The 22455-nt window shown below is 44.1% G+C and overlaps 1 protein-coding gene across 1 annotated transcript in view; it reads right to left on the bottom strand.

The window, feature by feature from the left end:
• LOC141167058 (complement C3-like) overlaps positions 1-22455 on the bottom strand; it is a 101469-nt gene that overhangs the window by 41066 nt on the left and 37948 nt on the right. The window contains exons 7-17 of the mRNA XM_073654385.1: positions 20055-20142; positions 18667-18769; positions 17863-17983; positions 17590-17705; positions 7111-7254; positions 5058-5270; positions 4779-4973; positions 2034-2195; positions 1731-1860; positions 762-827; positions 35-241 (exon numbers count right to left, since the gene is read on the bottom strand). Coding sequence (XP_073510486.1) covers positions 35-241; positions 762-827; positions 1731-1860; positions 2034-2195; positions 4779-4973; positions 5058-5270; positions 7111-7254; positions 17590-17705; positions 17863-17983; positions 18667-18769; positions 20055-20142 — 1545 coding nt within the window. The remainder of the gene's footprint in view (positions 1-34; positions 242-761; positions 828-1730; positions 1861-2033; positions 2196-4778; positions 4974-5057; positions 5271-7110; positions 7255-17589; positions 17706-17862; positions 17984-18666; positions 18770-20054; positions 20143-22455) is intronic.

The following is a 22455-nucleotide window of genomic DNA, read 5'->3' as shown; positions in this document are numbered from 1 at the left end:
TGGAATAATGCAGTCTTCAGCTAGTCATACTTACCAATCGACATCTGAAAAAGTTTCTTCCTTTTTATTTTGATGGCTACTTCTGGCTCAAAGATGAGTTTACAGCATTCCAGGAAGATAGTGGCACATTCCCCGGCTTCTAAGACGAATTCAGAACGCTTCTGGCATGGGTAGCCCATTGGGTTTTCCATCATCCCGTCCTCACAGCACTTCCGCAGGCGCGGATCCTTATACTCTCGTGCTGGTGATGGAAAAAGAAGACATGATTACAATTTTTTTTTTAATTTTAACGATAACTTGTCACGTAGGGTGTGCGCACCACAGAAGAGGAATGGAGAACGAGAGAAACTGAAGGCCATCGTGCCACATAGAGAGACACCAGCATTATAGATGGTATATGGAAAATGGGGCGCCTTCAAGCAAAGCCTGGCTACTACGGGGCAGCTATAAAGTAGTGGATCATTTTAGGGTGGTTTTCGCCCCACTTTATGGAGGATGAGAACTTTCTTAGGAGCATGGTCTACACACATGTGGTCAAATAGGATGGTTGGTAAGTGATTACGAGTGTGTTGGTGTCAAGTAGCTGCTAAAAGGGACCTAATTTCTCTTTGGTCCCTTCCTCATCCCCTATTTATGCCAATGGCTTTCACCATGATTAACAGTGGTTATTCCATTGTAATATAAAGAGCATCAGAGATCTGTGTCTTCTAGACCACGACTATGACTACTCTAATAGCCTCCATTTTGGACGAACACTGTACCTTTCTCTGCTTTTTTTTCCGAGAGCGGGGATCGTGTTCTTCTCTTATGTTCTTCACAGCTCAGTTCTGTAGATACAAAGATCAGTCGACAAGGGTCAGAGAAAAATGATTACCGACGACAAAACATGCATTTATTAATACATAGTTGCTTCACGCATTAGATGTAAGTTGGACACCGCCGGGCCTGTCATTTATCTACCATGCCATAGTATAGATAGATTAGGCATGATGGATTTCAACATGCCCCACCATTCGGTCCCGAGGAAGCAATGCCTATCAAAGGTTTATTTTTATTTCCTCAATCAATGGATGTGGAATAATAACTGTTCAGACAACAGCTATCCACATTTCATGGTCAACTTTTAATTTTTACTCCTTAAGGGAATATGAGAAACCATGGCTCTACAAGCTCCACAAATTGTGTGTGGTCCTGCAACTCATCCCCACTTCACTTCAATTGAGTAAAGCTGCAATATCAAACACAACCTGGAAACAGGCGTGGAGCCATTTCTACAAGAAACCCACCATGGCTTCTTATTCTCGGACAAGTCCTTCGAATGGGTTTCTTATCAGAGACTTTTATGACCCCAGGGGCAAGCTTACTTGGTTGTTTCCATAAGGCCCATGGATGGACAAGCACATGGGCAACCTGCAGCTGGTCATCTATTCTCCCGATATGTGGGGATGCCAGAGGGAGAATCATATATATCTTACATAGGAAAACTTTAAATAAGTCCAAAAATCGGATTTTGTTGAAGTAAAGGATAGAGGAACATATGGGTTACTGTCAGGTCTTGTCCCTTTTCTCTCCTCGTGCCACTTTGCTCTGGTATTCAACTCTTCCTTTGTGGTTTAGTGATGTGCCAATGGTAGAGATGAGTGAAAGAAAAGTTGATATGTTGTGATATACATGGTAGGACATGAGCCGCCCCCTCTGTCCCAGCAATAGACATAACTCTCAAGCCTCACCTAATCGTGTTGGGTTTGAAAGACCCATGTTGGATTCTACAGTCAGACCAGCATCTGCAAAGACCCCTGCATTGTTTAAGCCTCCACCTGGGGTACAACCGAGGTCACTTTTCTTCACTTCCTCCCAAACCTTAGAAGAAACATAAAATAAAGGTGTCAGGTTTAAGTAAAAAATTGCAAGCTGAAAGCTGCGTGACAACCGATATGGCAGAAATTACATTATCCATGGGCAACGCCACATAATTTCCCCAAGTTTGAAAACTTTGAACTCCCATCAACAAGTTACTCTAGGGTTGTTCTAACCTTGTCCTGACTCATCCTATTCTTCTTATTCAGAACAAATACAGCTTTGTCCACAACCACCAGTCCGACACTGGCGCCAGGTTCACCTGTTATTTTCATTGGCACAAATGTCCCAGGTTGAGGGTCAAGGACTGCTTTGCTTGGGTCCGGAGAAAAGTCAAGCTGGAAGAAAGAACCAAAGAAACCTTTCATGGAAAAGCAAAAATCAAAATCAACATCATCTAAGAAGACAATGAGTACCAAATTTTGACCCATCTTCAAAGGCGGACCATACAGGCAACCTAGACCATTGCAATGGTGCCCTTAGAGAAAGGAGTCCATCCAAAATTGGTTTATTAGGTTTGTTGGAGAACAAATGCAGAACTCTCCTCTCCAGAAGAACTTGGACAAACTGATCCAACAGCCATGAAAGGGATGTAAAGAAGAAAGCAATCAGAAGGCTGTTCTGTCCTGGATTGCAAAATCCAGCACCATAATGGGACATCCAGATTGATTTTTGGATGTCCGAATATCAAACTGGATTCCTTGTCCATTCTTCCTAGTCACATAGTGTCTTCTCCCTTCTTCTTCCTTCTCACATCTTGTTTTCTCCAGTCTTGCCCATTTTCCCATCTTATCCTATCCCTTCCCCATCTTGTTTTGTCCCATCTTGTCCCTTCCCCCATTTTGCACCTTCTCCATTTCATGTCTTGTCCTATATCCCGTCTTGTCTTACACCTGGCTTGTTCTTATTCCATGTCAAGTCTAGTGCTGTCCCCAATCCTGTCTTCTACCATCTTGACCCTTCTCTCATCTTGCCTTGTCCTGTCTGGTCTCTTCTACCGTCTTTTATTGTCTTGTAAGATCTCTCATCTTTTCTTCTTCCGTCGACTCCATTCTCCATGTCTTGTCCCGTTTTGTCTTTTTTCTCATTTGGTCTCTGCATGTCTTACCCATCTTGCCAATGGGCCACCTGTACCAGTCCAGATCCCCGGTGATAAACCAGCAATCAAGGTCTTGATTTACTGTCCCCAACAATCTGCTGCTGAATTCTCTATTTAGTATACTTTATGTCTCCATAGACCACTTTATAGGATCTGTCATCAGGTCTTGTTCTAATGTCCCCAACAATCTGCTGCTGAATTTTCTATGGAGTATACTTTATATCTCCATAGACCACCTTTTATGATCTGTCACCGGATTATGCGCATTTGTGCTCCACTATAGATGTTGGTGGGACCTCATTGTAGGGAGTGACGCCAGTTTGGGGATTAATTTCCTACCCTCCAACGGTAGTTACGTTGTTGGAGTGCATTTGCGCTCCATGTTAGGTGGCTTGGTTCTCGCGGGCTGGGGGCGTGACCGGAAGTTGCATCACCGGTACACGTGATCGGACGTCGCGTCACTGGAACGCAGCTGCGCTCCACCAGGACGCGGCGGTGATACATCAAGTGTCTCATTGGGCACAAGAGTATCACTGCTCTCCCCGGATATGACCTCTAGACTCCTGATTCTAATTGGTGGGTGGATTTTTGGCGCGTGATTACGGCTATATGAATGGGGATTCTGCTACAATGTTGAATCAGGCATTTACTCTGATGGTCCATGGCAGTTACACTGATACTGCCGATACTCCTATTATGGTGTTTCTCCTAATCTGTCCCCTGATGAACCCTGAACTAGGAGAGGGTGAAGCGCGTTGGGATAGCTGCTGGCATCTACTGTGCCATGATTTTGGGACCTTTTCCTATGCATTGGTGCAACCTACAGGATTCGGCCTGAATTGAACTACCCGGTCCTTTTTGGAAAGCAATCTTCTACCTATCTCAGATAAGTTCATTTTTTCTCTTATAGTACATATTGCAGTGTTGATTTGCTTTTCTGAGATTATTGATTATTTCTCTATATCTCTTGATTGTGATTGAACTACTGTATATTGAGCACCTATCATATGTTTATAGATATCTGGCTGTGACCTGGGCGGTACCACTGCATGGGATAAGGAATTTTGCTAAATAATTCTTAGTTAATGTATGTCTGGTGCAAGGGCCTACTAGGGCAATCAAGGGACAGCCGACGTGGAGCGGGGACACCAAACCGTCTCGCTAGGGTGATAAACGTCCGCTGTCAGGTAGGGTCCTAGTTCATTGAGGGAAATCTAGGGCCAGCCTGAATGACATTATCTCATCATACCCTTGATCATTACCCTTTGTTGCACGGACATTTTTATGGTGTTTGTCCATTTTTTGACCAATTAGTCGGCCTTTTAAAATATCTATTAAAAGTTAAATTTTATTGTTTTTTTTTTTTCTTTGTCTGTTTCTCTGTTACACCCTAGTAACTCCATTTTTGCCTTAGGCAAGCGTTTTTCTTTTACCAATTATGGTTACCTACCAAAAGCAGATCCTAAAGCGGAACTAAACGAAGCATTCATGCACGTTGGCAGCTTTAATGGAGACTTTGCTAGCAATGAATGGCAAGAAAAATGAATAAGTGGATAGATGGCCAAGCCGAGTCCTTTTCTTCAAACACAAAAACCAAGAAGAGTGCTACTATTTCCATAATCTGGGAAAACCAAGCCAATTCTATTTAGAAGAGTCGCAATCAAAAGTGGAGAAGTGGACGATCAGCACTTGAATGGATGAAGACAACAAGCCTTTAAGGATCAGGAGGTCCAAAAAAGAAGACACCTGGAGGTTCTTGTGACCAAATAAACATTTCAAACTAACCATAGAAGATAAAAGGTCCTAGAGCGTAGCACCTCACCTTTCGCATGCAAGAGGTCACCGTGTTCACCCACACGGAATCTGACACAATCTCATTTCCCGGGAGGGTATAATAAGCCACAATGCGGAAAGAGGGCATGTATTTTTCAGAGATTGAAAGAGACATCACCGTAAGGGTCTGTTCTGGATCTCGTGCTTGTCGATCTACTTTAACAACCTGACCCTTAGTCAAGATCTGAGGAGAGACCAGAATAACAGCTCAGCGTTATAGAGCATTGGCGTGAGCAAAGGCAACGCCGTTCCTGATGCTGCGTGTTACCATATAGGTGATGTGTTTGAAGCTTCTTTGGATATCAACATTCTTGGTCTTCACCACAAAGTTTATGTGCAGATTGTCCCCAGGATTGACTCTGGTTGATGGGACGCTAATATGCAGATAGTTCTGTGACCCCTGTGGTGGTTGGTAAGCTGTCACCGTAAATGCGACTGATGTCTGTCTATGTTCAGGGACATTTTCAGCTTTTGTTCTCATCTAGGTGGAAAAGTAAAAATTGCAGTCACTGCACACAAGGCAAATAATGGCTGATCTTATAATCAATAATACCTATATTCAGTAGTATAACTACTATAATACTGTCTCCAATGTACAAAAATATAACTACTATAATACTGCTCCCCATAAACAAGAATATAACTACTATAATACTGCTCCCTATGTACAAGAATATAACTACTATAATGCTGCTCCTATATACAAGAATATAACTACTTTAATACTACTCCTATGTACAAGAATATAACTACTATAATACTGCCCCTATGTACAAGAATATAACTACTATAATACTGCCCCCTATGTACAAGAATATAACTACTATAATGCTGCTCCTATATACAAGAATATAACTACTTTAATACTACTCCTATGTACAAGAATATAACTACTATAATACTGCTCCTATGTACAAGAATATAACTACTATAATACTGCCCCCTATGTACAAGAATATAACTACTATAATGCTGCTCCTATATACAAGAATATAACTACTTTAATACTACTCCTATGTACAAGAATATAACTACTATAATACTGCCCCTATGTACAAGAATATAACTACTATAATACTACTCCTATGTACAAGAATATAACTACTATAATACTGCTCCCTATGTACAAGAATATAACTACTATAATACTGCTCCTATGTACAAAAATATAACTATTATAATACGGCCCCCTATGTGCAAGAATATAACTACTATAATACTGCCACCTATGTACAAGAATATAACTACTATAATACTGCTCCTATGTACAAGAATATAACTACTATAATACTGCTCCCTATGTACAAGAATATAACTACTTTAATACTGCTCCCTATGTACAAGAATATAACTACTATAATACTGCTCCCTATGTACAAGAATATAAGTACTTTAATACTGCTCCCTATGTACAAGAATATAACTACTATAATACTGCCCCTATGTACAAGAATATAACTACTATAATACTGCCCCCTATGTACAAGAATATAACTACTATAATACTGCTACTATGTACAAGAATATAACTACTATAATACTGCTCCTATGTACAAGAATATAACTACTTTAATACTGCTCCCATTGTACAAGAATATAACTACTATAATACTGCCCCTATGTACAAGAATATAACTACTATAATACTGCTCCTATGTACAAGAATATAACTACAATAATACTGCCCCCTATGTACAAGAATATAACTACTATAATACTGCTACTATGTACAAGAATATAACTACTATAATACTGCTCCTATGTACAAGAATATAACTACTTTAATACTGCTCCCTATGTACAAGAATATAACTACTATAATACTGCCCCCCCTATGTACAAGATTATAGCTACTATAATGCTGCCCCCTATGTACAAGAATATAACTACTATAATACTGCTCCTATGTACAAGAATATAACTACTATAATACTGCTCCTATGTACAAGAATATAACTGCTATAATACTGCTCTTATGTACAAGAATATAACTACTATAATACTGCCACTATGTACAAGAATATAACTACTATAATACTGCTCCTATGTACAAGAATATAACTACTATAATACTGCTCCTATGTACAGCAATATAACTACTATAATACTGCCCCCTATGTACAAGAATATAACTACTATAATACTGCTCCTATGTACAGCAATATAACTACTATAATACTGCCCCCTATGTACAAGAATATAACTACTATAATACTGCCCCCTATGTACAAGAATAATACTTCTATAATATGGAACATAAATATGAATGGATAGTTTAATAAACGTTTCTATCATTTAGTGTGTGGTCTTCAGTCTCTTACATGAACTTGCATTTCCTGGATGTCTGATCTGGGATTTAGAACAAGATGAGTTTCCCCTTCTGCATTGGTTTTCACACATTGGTTGTCCACTGTACATATCTCTACATTTGATGCCGCTGACCCATCTGGTTTTTGCAGTATAATCTAGAAAACAACAAATATTAAAATGCACTTTATAGACGGGAACTACTTTAGATATAGAGGCCTTTTATGGGTATGGAGCAGGGGTGGGGAACAAAATGACCAACTTGACAATTACCCTGCTATATTTGGTCAAACAATTAATTACCTTACCCCTAATGTGATGGTGGAGCTGTTTTTTTTTGGTAGGGCTGTGATGTTAGGTGATATGGATGATGTTGCTACTTGGAACTGCTTTTCCGGGATTACGTCGGTCTAGACGCAGACGACTCTTTGCGATGTTTTGTAAAGAACTGGTTTCAACAGTAAGTTGTACTCTCCCCCTGTACCATTTTTAATGGATTAATAAATTGTTGGCTTTTAATAAGAAGATCGGTGAGTGCTACCCTTTTTTTTTTTTCCTTTTTTCATTGTCACAGATGTATATTACACTGCAGGTCTCCTCACAGTGGGAAATTCATCACTGCTCACATAACATTTATAGAACTCAAGCAGTGTTAGATCTGCTGAATACATCACATAGGAGACACCATGATTGCTTTGTATACATCACATAGGAGACACCAAGACTGCTATATACTGTGCATCACATAGGAGACCCTGAGACTGCTGTGTATACATCACATAGGAGACACTGAGACTGCTGTATACATCACATAGGAGACACTGAGACTGCTGTATATGCATTGCATTGGAGACACAGAGACTGCGGTACTAATCACATAGGAGACACCGAGACTGCTGTATAAACATCACATAGCAGACACAGAGATTGCTGTATATACATCACATAGGAGACACCGAGACGACTGTAAATACATCACATAAGAGACACCAAGAATGGTGTATACATCACATTGGAGACACAGAGACTGGTATATACATCAGATAGGGGATGCTGAGACTGCGCTTCAGTGCACCATAACGCCCTCCAATTTGCATATTAAAGCCAGTCCCTTGTCTTCATTGATTTGACTTTAGAAAGCGTTTGCTCTTACCATCAGAGTGCTGTCAATTAAGATAAAGGACTGGTTTTAGTTTACAAATATGAGGGCGTAATGGTGCACCAAGGCATTAGCCACGCCAAGGGTACATCGAAGTGCACTCATTTGCATATTAAAAATAGATATTTTTTTTAGCAAATATTAACGTAAACTGTGTATGTCTGGTATAACTTTTATAGGGGTTAGGTCCCCTATATAAATGGGACTGACAGACTCCCTTTAAAAGACGTATTCACTATGCTGCAACCCAACTTACCCAGCATCAATTTCAGTTGGTCTCATCACTGATCAGTCACCCACATAACCAGTATCAGCAGTAGTCTCAGAAAGTATCTACACTGAGCTGCAACACAGCTTTTCCAGTATCAACAACAATTTCACAATGTATCATCATTAAGCTGCAAAACAGCCTTTCCAGCATCAGTCTCAGAACAAATCAATGAGTTGCAACACAGTTTTCCCAGTATCGGCAGTAGTCCCTCAGAATGTACCATCGCTGAGCTGCAAACCCTTCTTTCCCAGCGTCGCAACAGTCTCAGACTGTGTCATCACTGAAATACAACTTGCCATGGTTGATGGGCTCTCATGAATTGGCCAATTTATGCACTAAGTATACCTTAATTTTTAAAAGTATATCTATAATATAATGGTAGATGCATCCCTCTGTCCGGCGCCATAAGTACATACCTGACCAAGAGGAGTGTTGCCGCGGCGCCTCTGTTGTGCCCGGAGACTGGGGCCGGAGTGCGGCGTCTGAATCGACACATGCACATAGCGCGCTATCTGGCGCCATTTTACTGAAGACACATTTGCAGTGTGTCTTCAGCAAAATGGTGTCGGACAGCGCGGTATGGGCACGAGCGCACAGGGAAGAAAGGTGAGTATAATTGTTTATCATTTTGTGTGTGCAGCGTGATAGGGATGAGAGGTACTATACATACCAGGATAGGGATGAGGGGGTACCATGCATATCAGGATACGGATGAGGGGTACCATGTATACCAGGATAGGGATGAGGGGCCATACATACCAGGATAGGGATGAGGGGTACCATACATACCAGGATAGGGATGAGGGGTACCATACTTACCAGGATAGGGATGAGGGGTACCATGCATACCAGGATAGGGATGAGGGGTCATACATACCAGGATAGGGATGAGGGGTACCATACATACCAGGATAGGGATGAGGGGTACCATACATACCAGGATAGGAATGAGAGGTACCATGCATACCAGGTTAGGGATGAGGGGTGCCATGCATAACAGGATACGGATGAGGGGGTACCATGCATACTAGGATGGAGGGGTACCATGCAAACCAGGATACGGATGAGGGGGTACCATGCATACCAGGATGGAGGGGTGCCATGCATACCAGGATACGGATGAGGGTGTACCATGCATACCAGGATACGGATGAGGGGGTACCATGCATACCAGGATAGGGATGAGGGGGTACCATGCATACTAGGATAGGGATGAGGGGGTACCATGCATACCAGGAAAGGGATGAGGGGGTACCATGCATACCAGGATGAGGGATGGGGTGCCAGACATACCAGGATGAGGGATGGGGTACCATGCATACCAAGATAGGGATGAGGGGTACCATACATACCAGGATAGGGATGAGGGGTACCATGCATACCAGGATAGGGATGAGGGGTTACCATGCATACCAGAATAGGGATGGATGGTACCATACATACAAAGATAGGATTGAGGTGTAGCATGCATACCAGGATTGGGGATGAGGGATGCCGTGCATACCAGGATAGGGATGAGGGGTACCATGCTTACCAGGATAGGGATGAGGGGTACCATGCATACCAGGATAGGGATGAGGGGGTACCATGCATACCAGGATGAGGGATGGGGTGCCAGGCATACCAGGATGAGGGATGGGGTACCATGCATGCCAAGATAGGGATGAGGGGTACCATACATACCAGGATAGGGATGAGGGGTACCATACTTACCAGGATAGGGATGAGGGGTACCATGCATACCAAGATAGGGATGAGGGGTCATACATACCAGGATAGGGATGAGGGGTACCATACATACCAGGATAGGGATGAGGGGTACCATACATACCAGGATAGGGATGAGAGGTACCATGCACACCAGGTTAGGGATGAGAGGTGCCATGCATACCAGGATGGAGGGGTGACATGCATACCAGGATACGGATGAGGGGGTACCATGCATACCAGGATGGAGGGGTGCCATACATACCAGGATACGGATGAGGGGGTACCATGCATACCAGGATATGGATGAGGGGGTACCATGCATACCAGGATAGGGATGAGGGGGTACCATGCATACTAGAATAGGGATGAGGGGTACCATGCATACCAGGATACGGATGAGGGGGTATCATGCATACCAGGATAGGGATGAGGGATACCATGCATACCAGAATGAGGAATGGGGTGCCATGCATACCAGGATTGCGGATGAGGGGTGCCATGCATACCAGGATTGGGGATGAGGGCTGCCATGCATACCAGGATTGGGAATGAGGGGTGCCATGCATACCAGGATTGGGGATGAGGGGGTACCATGCATACCAGGATAGGGATGAGGGGCCATGCATACCAGGCTACGGATGAGGGGCCATGCATACCAGGATGGAGGGGTGCCATACATACCAGGATACGGATGAGGGGGTACCATGCATACCAGGATATGGATGAGGGGGTACCATGCATACCAGGATAGGGATGAGGGGGTACCATGCATACTAGAATAGGGATGAGGGGTACCATGCATACCAGGATAGGGATGAGGGGGTACCATGCATACCAGAATTGGGATGAAGGGTGCCATGCATACCAGAATGAGGAATGGGGTGCCATGCATACCAGGATTGCGGATGAGGGGTGCCATGCATACCAGGATTGGGGATGAGGGCTGCCATGCATACCAGGATTGGGAATGAGGGGTGCCATGCATACCAGGATTGGGGATGAGGGGGTACCATGCATACCAGGATAGGGATGAGGGGCCATGCATACCAGGCTACGGATGAGGGGCCATGCATACCAGGCTACGGATGAGGGGCCATGCATACCAGGATACGGATGAGGGGTCACCATGCATACCAGGATAGGGATGAGGGGTACCACGCAAACCAGGATAGGGATGAGGGGTACCATGCATACCAGGATAGGGATGAGGGGTACCATGCATACCAGGATAGGGATGGGGGGTACCATGCATACCAGGATAGGAATGAGGGGTGCCATGCATACCAGGATAGGGATGAGGGGTACCATGCATACCAGGATAGGGATGAGGGGTACCATGCATACCAGGATAGGGATGGGGGGTACCATGCATACCAGGATAGGAATGAGGGGTGCCTTGCATACCAGGATAGGGATGAGGGGTACCATGCATACCAGGATAGGGGTGAAGAGTACCATGCATACCAGGATAGGAATGAGGGGTGCCATGCATACCAGGATAGGGATGAGGGGTACCATTCATACCAGGATTGGGATGAGGGGTACCATGCATACCAGGATAGGGATGAGGGGTGCCATGCATACCAGGATAGGATGGGGGCAGCACATAACAGGATAGGATGGGGGCAGCACATAACAGGATGGGGGAATAGGATTGGGGTGCACAAATACCAGCATGGGGGCCACAAATACCAGGATGGGGGCAGCACAAATACCTGGATGAGGACAGCACAAATACCAGGATGAGGGCAGCACATAACAGGATGGGGGCGCAGGATGGTGGCAGCACATAACAGGATGGAGGCAGCACATAGCAGGATGAGGGCGCAGGTTGGGGGAGCACATAACAGGATGAGGGAAGCACATAACAGGATGGGGGCAGCACATAACAGGATGGGGGCAGCACATAACAGGAGGGGGGCAGCACATAACAGGAGGGGGCAGCACATAACAGGATGTGGGCAGCACATAACAGGATGAAGGCAGCACATAGCAGGATGGGGGCACAGGATGGGGGAGCACATAACAGGATGAGGGCAGCACATAACAGGATGGGGGCAGCACATACAAGGATGGGGGCAGCACATAACAGGATGAGGGCAGCACATAACAGGATGGGGGCAGAGGATGGGGGAGCACGTAACAGGATGAGGGCAGCACATAACAGGATGGGGGCAGCACATACAAGGATGGGGGCAGCACATAACAGGATGGGGCAGCACATAACAGGATGGGGGAGCAGGATGGGAGCAGCACATAACAGGATGGGGGCAGCACATAACAGGATGGGGGCAGCACATAACAGGATGGGGGCAGCACATAACAGGATGGGGGCAGCACATAACAGGATGGGGGCAGCACATAACAGGATGGGGGCAGCACATGACAGGATGGAGGCAGCACATAACAGGATGGAGGCAGCACATAACAGGATGGAGGCAGCACATAACAGGATGGTGGCAGCACATAACAGGATGGGAGCAGCACATAACAGGATGGAGGCAGCACATAGCAGGATGGGGGCAGCACATAGCAGGATGGGGGCAGCACATAACAGGATGGTGGCAGCACATAACAGGATGGGGGCAGCACATAACAGGATGGAGGCAGCACATAGCAGGATGGGGGCAGCACATAACAGGATGGGGAACACATAGCATGAGGTGGGCAGCACATAACAGGAGGGGGGCAGCACATAACAGGATGGGGGCAGCACATAACAGGATGGGGGCAGCACATAACAGGATGTGGGCAGCACATAACAGGATGTGGGCTGCACATAACAGGATGGAGGCAGCACATAACAGGATGGGGGCAGCACATAACAGGATGGTGGCAGCACATAACAGGATGGTGGCAGCACATAACAGGATGGAGGCAGCACATAGCAGGATGGGGGCAGCACATAGCAGGATGGGGGCAGCACATAACAGGATGGTGGCAGCACATAACAGGATGGGGGCAGCACATAACAGGATGGAGGCAGCACATAGCAGGATGGGGGCAGCACATAACAGGATGGGGAACACATAGCATGAGGTGGGCAGCACATAACAGGAGGGGGGCAGCACATAACAGGATGGGGGCAGCACATAACAGGATGTGGGCAGCACATAACAGGATGTGGGCTGCACATAACAGGATGGAGGCAGCACATAACAGGATGGTGGCAGCATATAACAGGATGGGGGCAGCACATAACAGGATGGGGGCATCACATAGCAGGATGGGGGCAGCACATAACAGGATGGTGGCAGCATATAACAGGATGGGGGCAGCACATAGCAGGATGGGGGCAGCACATAGCAGGATGGGGGCAGCACATAGCAGGATGGGGGCAGCACATAGCAGGATGGGGGCAGCACATAACAGGATGGGGGCACAACATAACAGGATGGGGGCAGCACATAACAGGATGGGGGCAGCACATAACAGGATGGTGGCAGCACATAACAGGATGGGGGCAGCACATAACAGGATGGTGGCAGCACATAACAGGATGGGGGCTGCACATAGCAGGATGGGGGCAGCACATAATAGGATGGGGAACACATAACAGGATGGGGCAGCACATAACAGGATGGGGGAGCAGGATGGGAGCAGCACATAACAGGATGGAGGCAGCACATAACAGGATGGTGGCAGCACATAACAGGATGGAGGCAGCACATAACAGGATGGTGGCAGCACATAACAGGATGGAGGCAGCACATAGCAGGATGGGGGAGCAGGATGGGAGCAGCACATAACAGGATGGAGGCAGCACATAACAGGATGGTGGCAGCACATAATAGGATGGAGGCAGCACATAGCAGGATGGGGGCAGCACATAACAGGATGGGGAACACATAGCATGAGGTGGGCAGCACATAACAGGAGGGGGGCAGCACATAACAGGATGGGGGCAGCACATAACAGGATGAAGGCAGCACATAACAGGATGGGAGCAGCACATAACAGGATGGAGGCAGCACATAACAGGATGGGGGCAGCACATAGCAGGATGTGGGCAGCACATAACAGGATGGGGGCAGCACATAACAGGATGGGAGCAGCATATAACAGGATGAAGGCAGCACATAACAGGATGGGGGAGCAGGATGGGAGCAGCACATAACAGGATGGAGGCAGCACATAACAGGATGGGAGCAGCACATAACAGGATGGAGGCAGCACATAACAGGATGGGGGCAGCACATAGCAGGATGTGGGCAGCATATAACAGGATGAAGGCAGCACATAGCAGGATGGGAGCAGCATATAACAGGATGAAGGCAGCACATAACAGGATGGGGGAGCAGGATGGGAGCAGCACATAACAGGATGGGGGCTGCACATAACAGGATGGTGGCAGCACATAACAGGATGGAGGCAGCACATAGCAGGATGGGGGCAGAGGATGGGGGAGCACGTAACAGGATGGGGAACACATAGCAGGAGGAGGGCAGCACATAACAGGAGGGGGGCAGCACATAACAGGATGGGGAACACATAGCAGGAGGGGGGCAGCATATAACAGGATGGGGGCAGCATATAACAGGATGGGGGCAGCACATAACAGGATGGGAGACCATATACCAATATAAATGCTCGCCACCCGGGCGTAGAACGGGTTCAATAGCTAGTTCTATATAACAGTAATGAAGTTCAGCTGCAGTAAAGCTGTATTCTCCTGTTTGTATATTCAAAATACAATTATATAATTAATCTGGGCTTAAAGTGCCGACTCTAAGCGTTAATTTGTGAGTATTCACATCCTAATTGTAGTAAGGGTTTAGGAATTACAGCTGTTTAATATGTAGCTTTTTTAAGGGACCAAAAGTAATTGAAGAGATATCCCAAAAGCTCTTTAATAGGCTGTGTGGACTATTTCCTCTTGAATACATCATCAATTAAGTAGGAAAAAGGTCTGGAGCTGATTCCAGGTGTGACATTTGTATTTGGAAGTTATTGCTGTGAACCTACACCATGAGCTCGAAAGATCTCTCAATGGAAGAGAAAAAGAAAGTCATTAGGCTGAAAAAAAGAAGAAATCCATAGAGAGATAGGATAAATTTTAGGAGCGGCCAAATCAACAGTTTGGTACATTCACCAAAAACAAAATAGTGCACTGGTGCGCTTGGGAACTCAAAAAGGCCTGGACGTCCACGGAAGACAACAGTGGTGGATGATTGCAGAATCCTTTCCATGGTGAAGAAAACCCCTTCGCAACATCCACCCAAATGAAGAAAACTCTCCAGTAAGTTGGTGTCTCAGTATCTAAGACTACCATAAGGAGATGACTTCATGAGAGCAAGGAGGGGTCACCACAAGGTGCAAACCATTAATCAGCCTGAAAAATAGAAAGGCCAGATTAGACTTTGCCAAAAGACATCTTAAATAAGCACTCCTCCTCCCATCGAAGTTTTTATTTTCTATTAATATATTGCAGCCATCATATAGCACTGTGTACTTACAATTGCTCATTTTGCCTTTCTACCCAGCTAATTCTTCTCTTTTTTTTCTGTTCTATGTAGAAACAGGAAGTCTCTTGTGCCTGCACAAATCATTTCCCTCTTCAACTCCTGACCCAGCAGCTCCCTCCTTTCCCCCTGCCAGGGACTTTTGCAGTGACTTATGACTCATGTAGGGAAAAGAGACTTCCTGTTTCTACATAGAGCTTAGAAGGATTCAGCCAGTCAGTTTTTAATCACGAGCTGTCAGACATGATGGAAAACAGATGAATTAGCTGGGCAGAAAGACAAAATGAGCAATTGTAAGTACACAGACCTATATAATATGATGACTGTAATATATTAGGAGGATAAAAATGTTGATGGGATGAAGAGGAGAGGGCTTCTTTGAACAGATGAAACCAACATCAACCTGTACCAGAATGGGAAGACGAATGTATGAAGAAGGCTTGGACCGGTCCATAATTCAATGCACAGCACATCCTCTGTAACACATGGTGGAGGCCGTGTGATGGCACGGGCATGCCTGGCTTCCAATGGCGCTGGGTCACTAATACAGTATGTATGGATGATGTGACTGAAGACATAAGCAACCGGATGAATTCTGTGTGTACAGGGCGATACTTTCTGCTCAGATTCATCCAAATGCAGCAAGGTTGATTGGACGGCGCTTCACAGGACAGATGGACAATCACCCAAAACATACTGCGAAAGCAAAGAATATTCTGCAATGGCCGAGTCATCACCAGATCTCAGCCCCATCGGGCAACATTTCACAGGCTTAAGAGAAAACTCAAGGTAGAAAGACCCAAAAAGAAGCAACAACTGAAGTCAGTAAAGGTGACAAAGCATCACAGAGGAGGAAACCCAGCGATGGTGACGTCCATGGCTTCCAGACTTCAGGCAGTCATCGCCTGCAAAGGATTCTCTACAAAGTATTAAAAATGAACATTTTCTTCATGGTAAAGTTAATTTGTCCAATTACTTTTGAACCCATGAAATGCGGAGGCTTTGTAGAAAAATGCTTGAAATTCCTAAACATTTCACAGGATATTTTTGTTCAACCCCTTTAATTAAACCTGAAAGTCTCTACTTGCATCTCAGTTTTTTAATTTTACATCCAAAATAGTGGCCTGCAGAGCTGAAATCACAAAGATCTGGTCACTGGCCAAAGATTTCTGAACCTCACTGTAAGTGTCTACTCAACATGGGTGAACAGAACAATTCATGTATTGGTGTACACTCCTTGAATTTTTACCGTTTCACTTTGGCACACCAGGTGCCTCCTGGATTGAGTTGGATTTTTTTCGCTGAATATCACACTGGATGTAATCTTTGAGTAAAGGACCTACAACATGATCTGGGTGAGCTGTAACCATCTTCTGCAAGTGCACCAGTAGGCCCGGTCATCATTTCCACTTGTCCCACTGGCGGCCTACTGCCACAAGACCGCTTCCTTCCCTTTACTCTTTAGTTGTCAATCTGTAACCATGTCACGCAGTCATCAAACTTCAAGGGTAGACTACTACCAAAATTGAGTTGCGTATGAATTAGTACTAATTTATTTTGCTTAAAAATGTTTGAAGGAGCTGAACTATTGGACACCAGTGGATAGGAACCAATATCTACCTGCGAAGCTCAGGGCAGATGTGTTTGTCGTGCATCAGTCTTTATGAGTAGAATGGTCTCAATCTCCAAAAGAAGCATGGAAAGTTACTGAGAGTCAATTCTGGCTAAAATGTACAATATCAGGGTCAAATATTCCTTCTACATTGGGGCACTGGTGCTCCACCCTAAATGGCTCATATGGTCCTCTTATTGGAGTCCTTCTGACATGAGATGGAGGATGTTAAAGATTGAGTGAAGTATGTGGTGCTGATGAGAACTCACATGCACTTACATTTGCTATGTAGGGTAAGCCAGGCTTAAAATATTTGGAGGACTTGGTGAAAAGCACTTTGAATGCGGTCTTCACTATTGGAATACCAGTCTTCTCAGCTACCACCAGATCGCTGCCTGGAAGAGACACCATATGACTTCTCTTGATGAACTATTCCAAATTACTTTTCAATAATATAAGTGGTATAAGAACTCTAAGCAGGGTTGGGACTTGGAAAACAAGTACCCCTGGTGCCAACATGATACAGGCACCCCATGGCCATGGTCTCCGTACCTGCATTGGTAAAAACTGTGACACTGACGTAGAGAGAACTTTCCAGAAGGAATTCAGGATTCGGGAATCGACTGGTAATCATGTGCCGATAGAGCGTAGCTTGTGCTTTCCCAGCAGTCACCTGAAAGGACAACTAAACATTACTTTCCTGAAAACTTACACAATTCTAAATATATATAAATTTTTTTTTTTTTTTTTACAATATGAAGAGGACGTGCGAGGTTTCAAATTTATTGCTATTTTCTTTTATCAATTTAAAGGAAAATATTCTTGCTCTGATTTTGAAAAAATATGTTGTTTTCTTCTTTGTTCACATCAAAGGCTAAATTTTACCAGAAAGTTATGCAGAGTATATAGCGCATTTATACTTGCTAAGGTTGGGATCCCTGTTTATGGGACATTTTAAGCCTCGATTTACAAAGCCTTGCTCATTTCGGGGTTTATTTGCATTTGCCTTTTTTGAGGTCTTGCGAATGGCTGGGAGTTATAGTATATAAAATAATTATAAAAAGACTCCTAAACTGTTGTCTATGTCTAATATTTGATATTGGCAGGGGTCAAAAAGAAGGCTAAAGGGTGTCCCTTGTAGATGACCGGGAGACTTTTCAAGGAGATGTGCCATTCTGGGATGTCCCTCTCAAGTGTTTGGCACCCCCATTTCCCCCACCATCCTAATTGGGGGTGCCAGCCACTCGGACTTTGAGTGTTATAGAATGCTCAAGGGGTATCATAGACAAATGAGGATATATTGTATGGGACCTTCTGATTCAATGGGACCATTGCCATTTTGAAGACTCTTCTCACCGTGATGTTGGCCATGGAATGTGGGAAACTCTTTTTCTCATTGTTCTGAATTACTCCGAACATTGCAAACACAGACCCCTCCACTGGCTTCCCATGCAGAAACCTGAAAACAGAAAATTGTAAAAAAAAAAAAAGTCTTATTGCCTAATTATAACTTTTTCTAATCTACTTGTACAAAACATTTTCTTTAGTAGGAAACTGTGACATCTGCCGGACATGAAGTGACATTACACAACATCAGAGGTTGAAGTAACAAGACAACTCTAAGAAAAACCTCTCCTTCCGGTATGAGAATAGCAGTTCTTCTTGTCCCTGGTGGCTCAGTATCATTCTATAGCTTTTATAGGAGAACTTCAAAGATTTTCTTTTTTCGCAATTAAATCTAGATTGTGATTGGCTGCTATGAGGCCGAGTGTCTTTGAGATAGGTAAGAAGGGTTGTCATGGTGTCAAAGGCAGATAAACTCTTCTCGTATGTCCTATACCACCAAGTTCAGAAATGATTACCCAAACATTCATAGACATGACCCCATTATAAAAACGAAAATTAGTGAAAAATTCAAATAGGAGATTAACAATGATCAATGGAATTGAGCCAATTCCAAAAATGATGCTCTATATTCCCAGCACAAATAGTAATGGAATAAAATAATTATGAAGAGTAAGAATGAGCGGACCCATGGAAGTTTGGGTGCTGGTACCCGACCTGAACTTTATTCCTAAATTCAGTTCGAGTACCAGAATTGTAACCGACCTTGAACCAGAACCCGAACCTCATTGAAAACTACGAGGACCCGAAGTTTTGATCTGGAAATATTCTCTCTCTCTTTTCCCTGGAACTCCGAACATTGGAACAGACTTCCGGGAGAAGTCAGTGTTCGGCGATTAGTACCGGACACTAATGGTTTGGTACAAACCCCGAACTCATTTCTACAGAATATTTTTTTCATTATTTTTTTACTATTTTTCCACTTTTTAGTATGGTATTATTATTTTTATTTTTCTTTATACTGGTCTACTTGGTAGAGTTTTGATAAAATCCATTTTCTCTACTGCAGATCTTCCAGTTCTCTGGATACTGAGCTCTGTATAACCCCTCCCACACCACTGATTGGCCATTTTCTGTGTACACTGTGCATAGGTGGAAAGCTGCCAATCAGTGGTGAGGGCGGGGCTACACAGAGCAGGAGGACTAGGAGGCATGAGACACCTAGTCCTGTAGTGATAATCTCCTGCTGATAAAATACTATTTTTTTTGAAACAACAACAAGTAGCTCAATAAGTGACACATCGGTGGAATCATAGTCTCTTTCCCTAATCATGCTGTGCTCTGATTTAATAGTAACCAGAATATTTCTTACAGTGACGAGCGTGAGTGATTTGCCTTACCTTGCAGTAATATCCACAGTGAAGTGATCGTCATCCACAAAGTAATAATTCTGTGGGGTCTCCAGTAGGACTTCAAAACTTGGTAGAACTAGAAAGAAAAAAAAAAAGTGACACGCAAAATACACATTGCTCCTCCTCCACTATTATAATCCCATTAATAATAGACTTAGGTGGACAAACTTTTTAGTTTACTATGAGGTCTTGTGAAGAATGTTCTCCATCCGAGAGAATTATATTTTTAAAATTTTCACTCATTTTCTGATACAAAAGATCCATTTAGATGGCTATACACTACAGCCTATACAGGCCAACTTTTTAAAGGCACATAGCTTTAGATTATGAAGCTGGTGAGGATCTTTCCACAAAAAGACCCCCCTTTTAAAGGTCATGCACCCTATAGGCCCCATTTATAATCCTCCTGAATTTGCATCTAGACGCCTGGACTCTGATAGCAAAGCATCATCACAGCACTACGCTAAGAATTCTTAGGAAATTACTGCCTTCAGGGAAGTTTCAGAAATCTTCTGCGTCTCTAGAGATACTTGCAAACTCTTCCAGCAGGACTCTCACTTTTTGGGAGCTTCCTGGATGATCCTGGAGATTGGTCAGTATGTGATAGCTTTTAGCTGAATGTCACCTCTTTTACCAAATTGTCAGCTATTTCTCCAAAGTACAGCAAACCACTACTAGATTCCTTAGCTTTCAGCTTATTTAAGGAGAGAACAATGCTAATCATTCTTCTTATAAATCATCCATTGGCATAGAATTGGGGCTACGCCATACACATTAGATTGGTGGCCAGTCCTGCAGATATACAATGGGTACGGAAAGTATTCAGACCCCTTTAAATTTTTCACTCTTTGTTTCATTGCAGCCATTTTTCACACCTGGATTTGGGGATCCTCTGCCATTCTTCCTTGCAGATCCTCTCCAGTTCCGTCAGGTTGGATGGTGAATGTTGGTGGACGGCCATTTTCAGGTCTCTCCAGAGATGCTCAATTAGGTCAGGGCTCTGGCTGGGCCAGTCAAGAATGGTCACAGAGTTGTTCTGAACCCACTCCTTTGTTATTTTAGCTGTATGCTTAGGGTCACTGTCTTGTTGGAAGGTGAACCTTCGGCCAAGTCTGAGATCCAGAGCACTCTGGAAGAGGTTTTCATCCAGGATATGTCTGTACTGGGCCGCATTCATGTTTCCTTCAATTGCAACCAGTCGTCCTGTCCCTGCAGCTGAAAAACATCCCCATAGCATGATGCTGCCACCACCATGTTTCACTGTTGGGATTGTATTGGGCAGGTGATGAGCAGTGTCTGGTTTTCTCCACACATACCACTTAGAATTATCACCAAAAAGTTCTATCTTCGTTTGATCAGACCAGAGAATTTTATTTCTCGTAGTCTGGGAGTCCTTCATGTGTTTTTGAGCAAACTCTATGCGGGCTTTCATATGTCTTGCACTGAGGAGAAAAAAGTGGAAAAAAAAGGAAAAAAAGAAAGGAAAAGCGGTCTATGGAGCGCTGAATTGATCACTGAGAGACAATATTTAGGGCTAAAAAATATTTGTAAGCCCTCTCCACAATTTTGGATCCTTTTGATGGACAATACTGAAATGTTTAGATAAACTATGTACAGTGGTGGCCAAAAGTATTGGCACCCCTGCAATTCTGTCAGATAATACTCAGTTTCTTCCTGAAAATGATTGCAATCACAAATTCTTTGGTATTATTCTCTTCATTTAATTTGTCTTCAATGAAAAAACACAAAAAGAATTGTCCTAAAGCCAAATTGGATATAATTCCACACCAAACCTAAAAAAGGGGGTGGACAAAAGTATTGGCACCCTTTGAAAAATCATGTGATGCTTCTCTAATTTGTGCAATTAACAGCACCTGTAACTTACCTGTGGCACCTAACAGGTGTTGGCAATAACTAAATCACACTTGCAGCCAGTTAACATGGATTAAAGTTGACTCAACCTCTGTCCTGTGTCCTTGTGTGTACCACATTGAGCATGGAGAAAAGAAAGAAGACCAAAGAACTGTCTGAGGACTTGAGAAACCAAATTGTGAGGAAGCATGAGCAATCTCAAGGCTACAAGTCCATCTCCAAAGACCTGAATGTTCCTGTGTCTTCCGTGCGCAGTGTCATCAAGAAGTGTAAAGCCCATGGCACTGTGGCTAACCTCCCTAGATGTGGACGGAAAAGAAAAATTGATGAGAGATTTCAATGAAAGATTGTGCGGATGGTGGATAAAGAACCTCGACTAACATCCAAACAAGTTCAAGCTGCCCTGCAGTCCGAGGGTACTACAGTGTCAACCCGTACTATCCGTCGGCGTCTGAATGAAAAGGGACTGTATGGTAGGATACCCAGGAAGACCCCACTTCTTACCCCGAGACATAAA

This window comes from Phyllobates terribilis, unplaced genomic scaffold, assembly GCF_046119375.1.
Source record: "Phyllobates terribilis strain yellow unplaced genomic scaffold, ASM4611937v1 Scaffold_11__3_contigs__length_659146591, whole genome shotgun sequence".
In the NCBI taxonomy this organism is placed as follows: Eukaryota; Metazoa; Chordata; class Amphibia; order Anura; family Dendrobatidae; genus Phyllobates; species Phyllobates terribilis.
The sequence above is the reverse complement of the archived record's forward strand: the minus strand, read 5'-3'. Positions and strand labels throughout refer to the sequence as shown.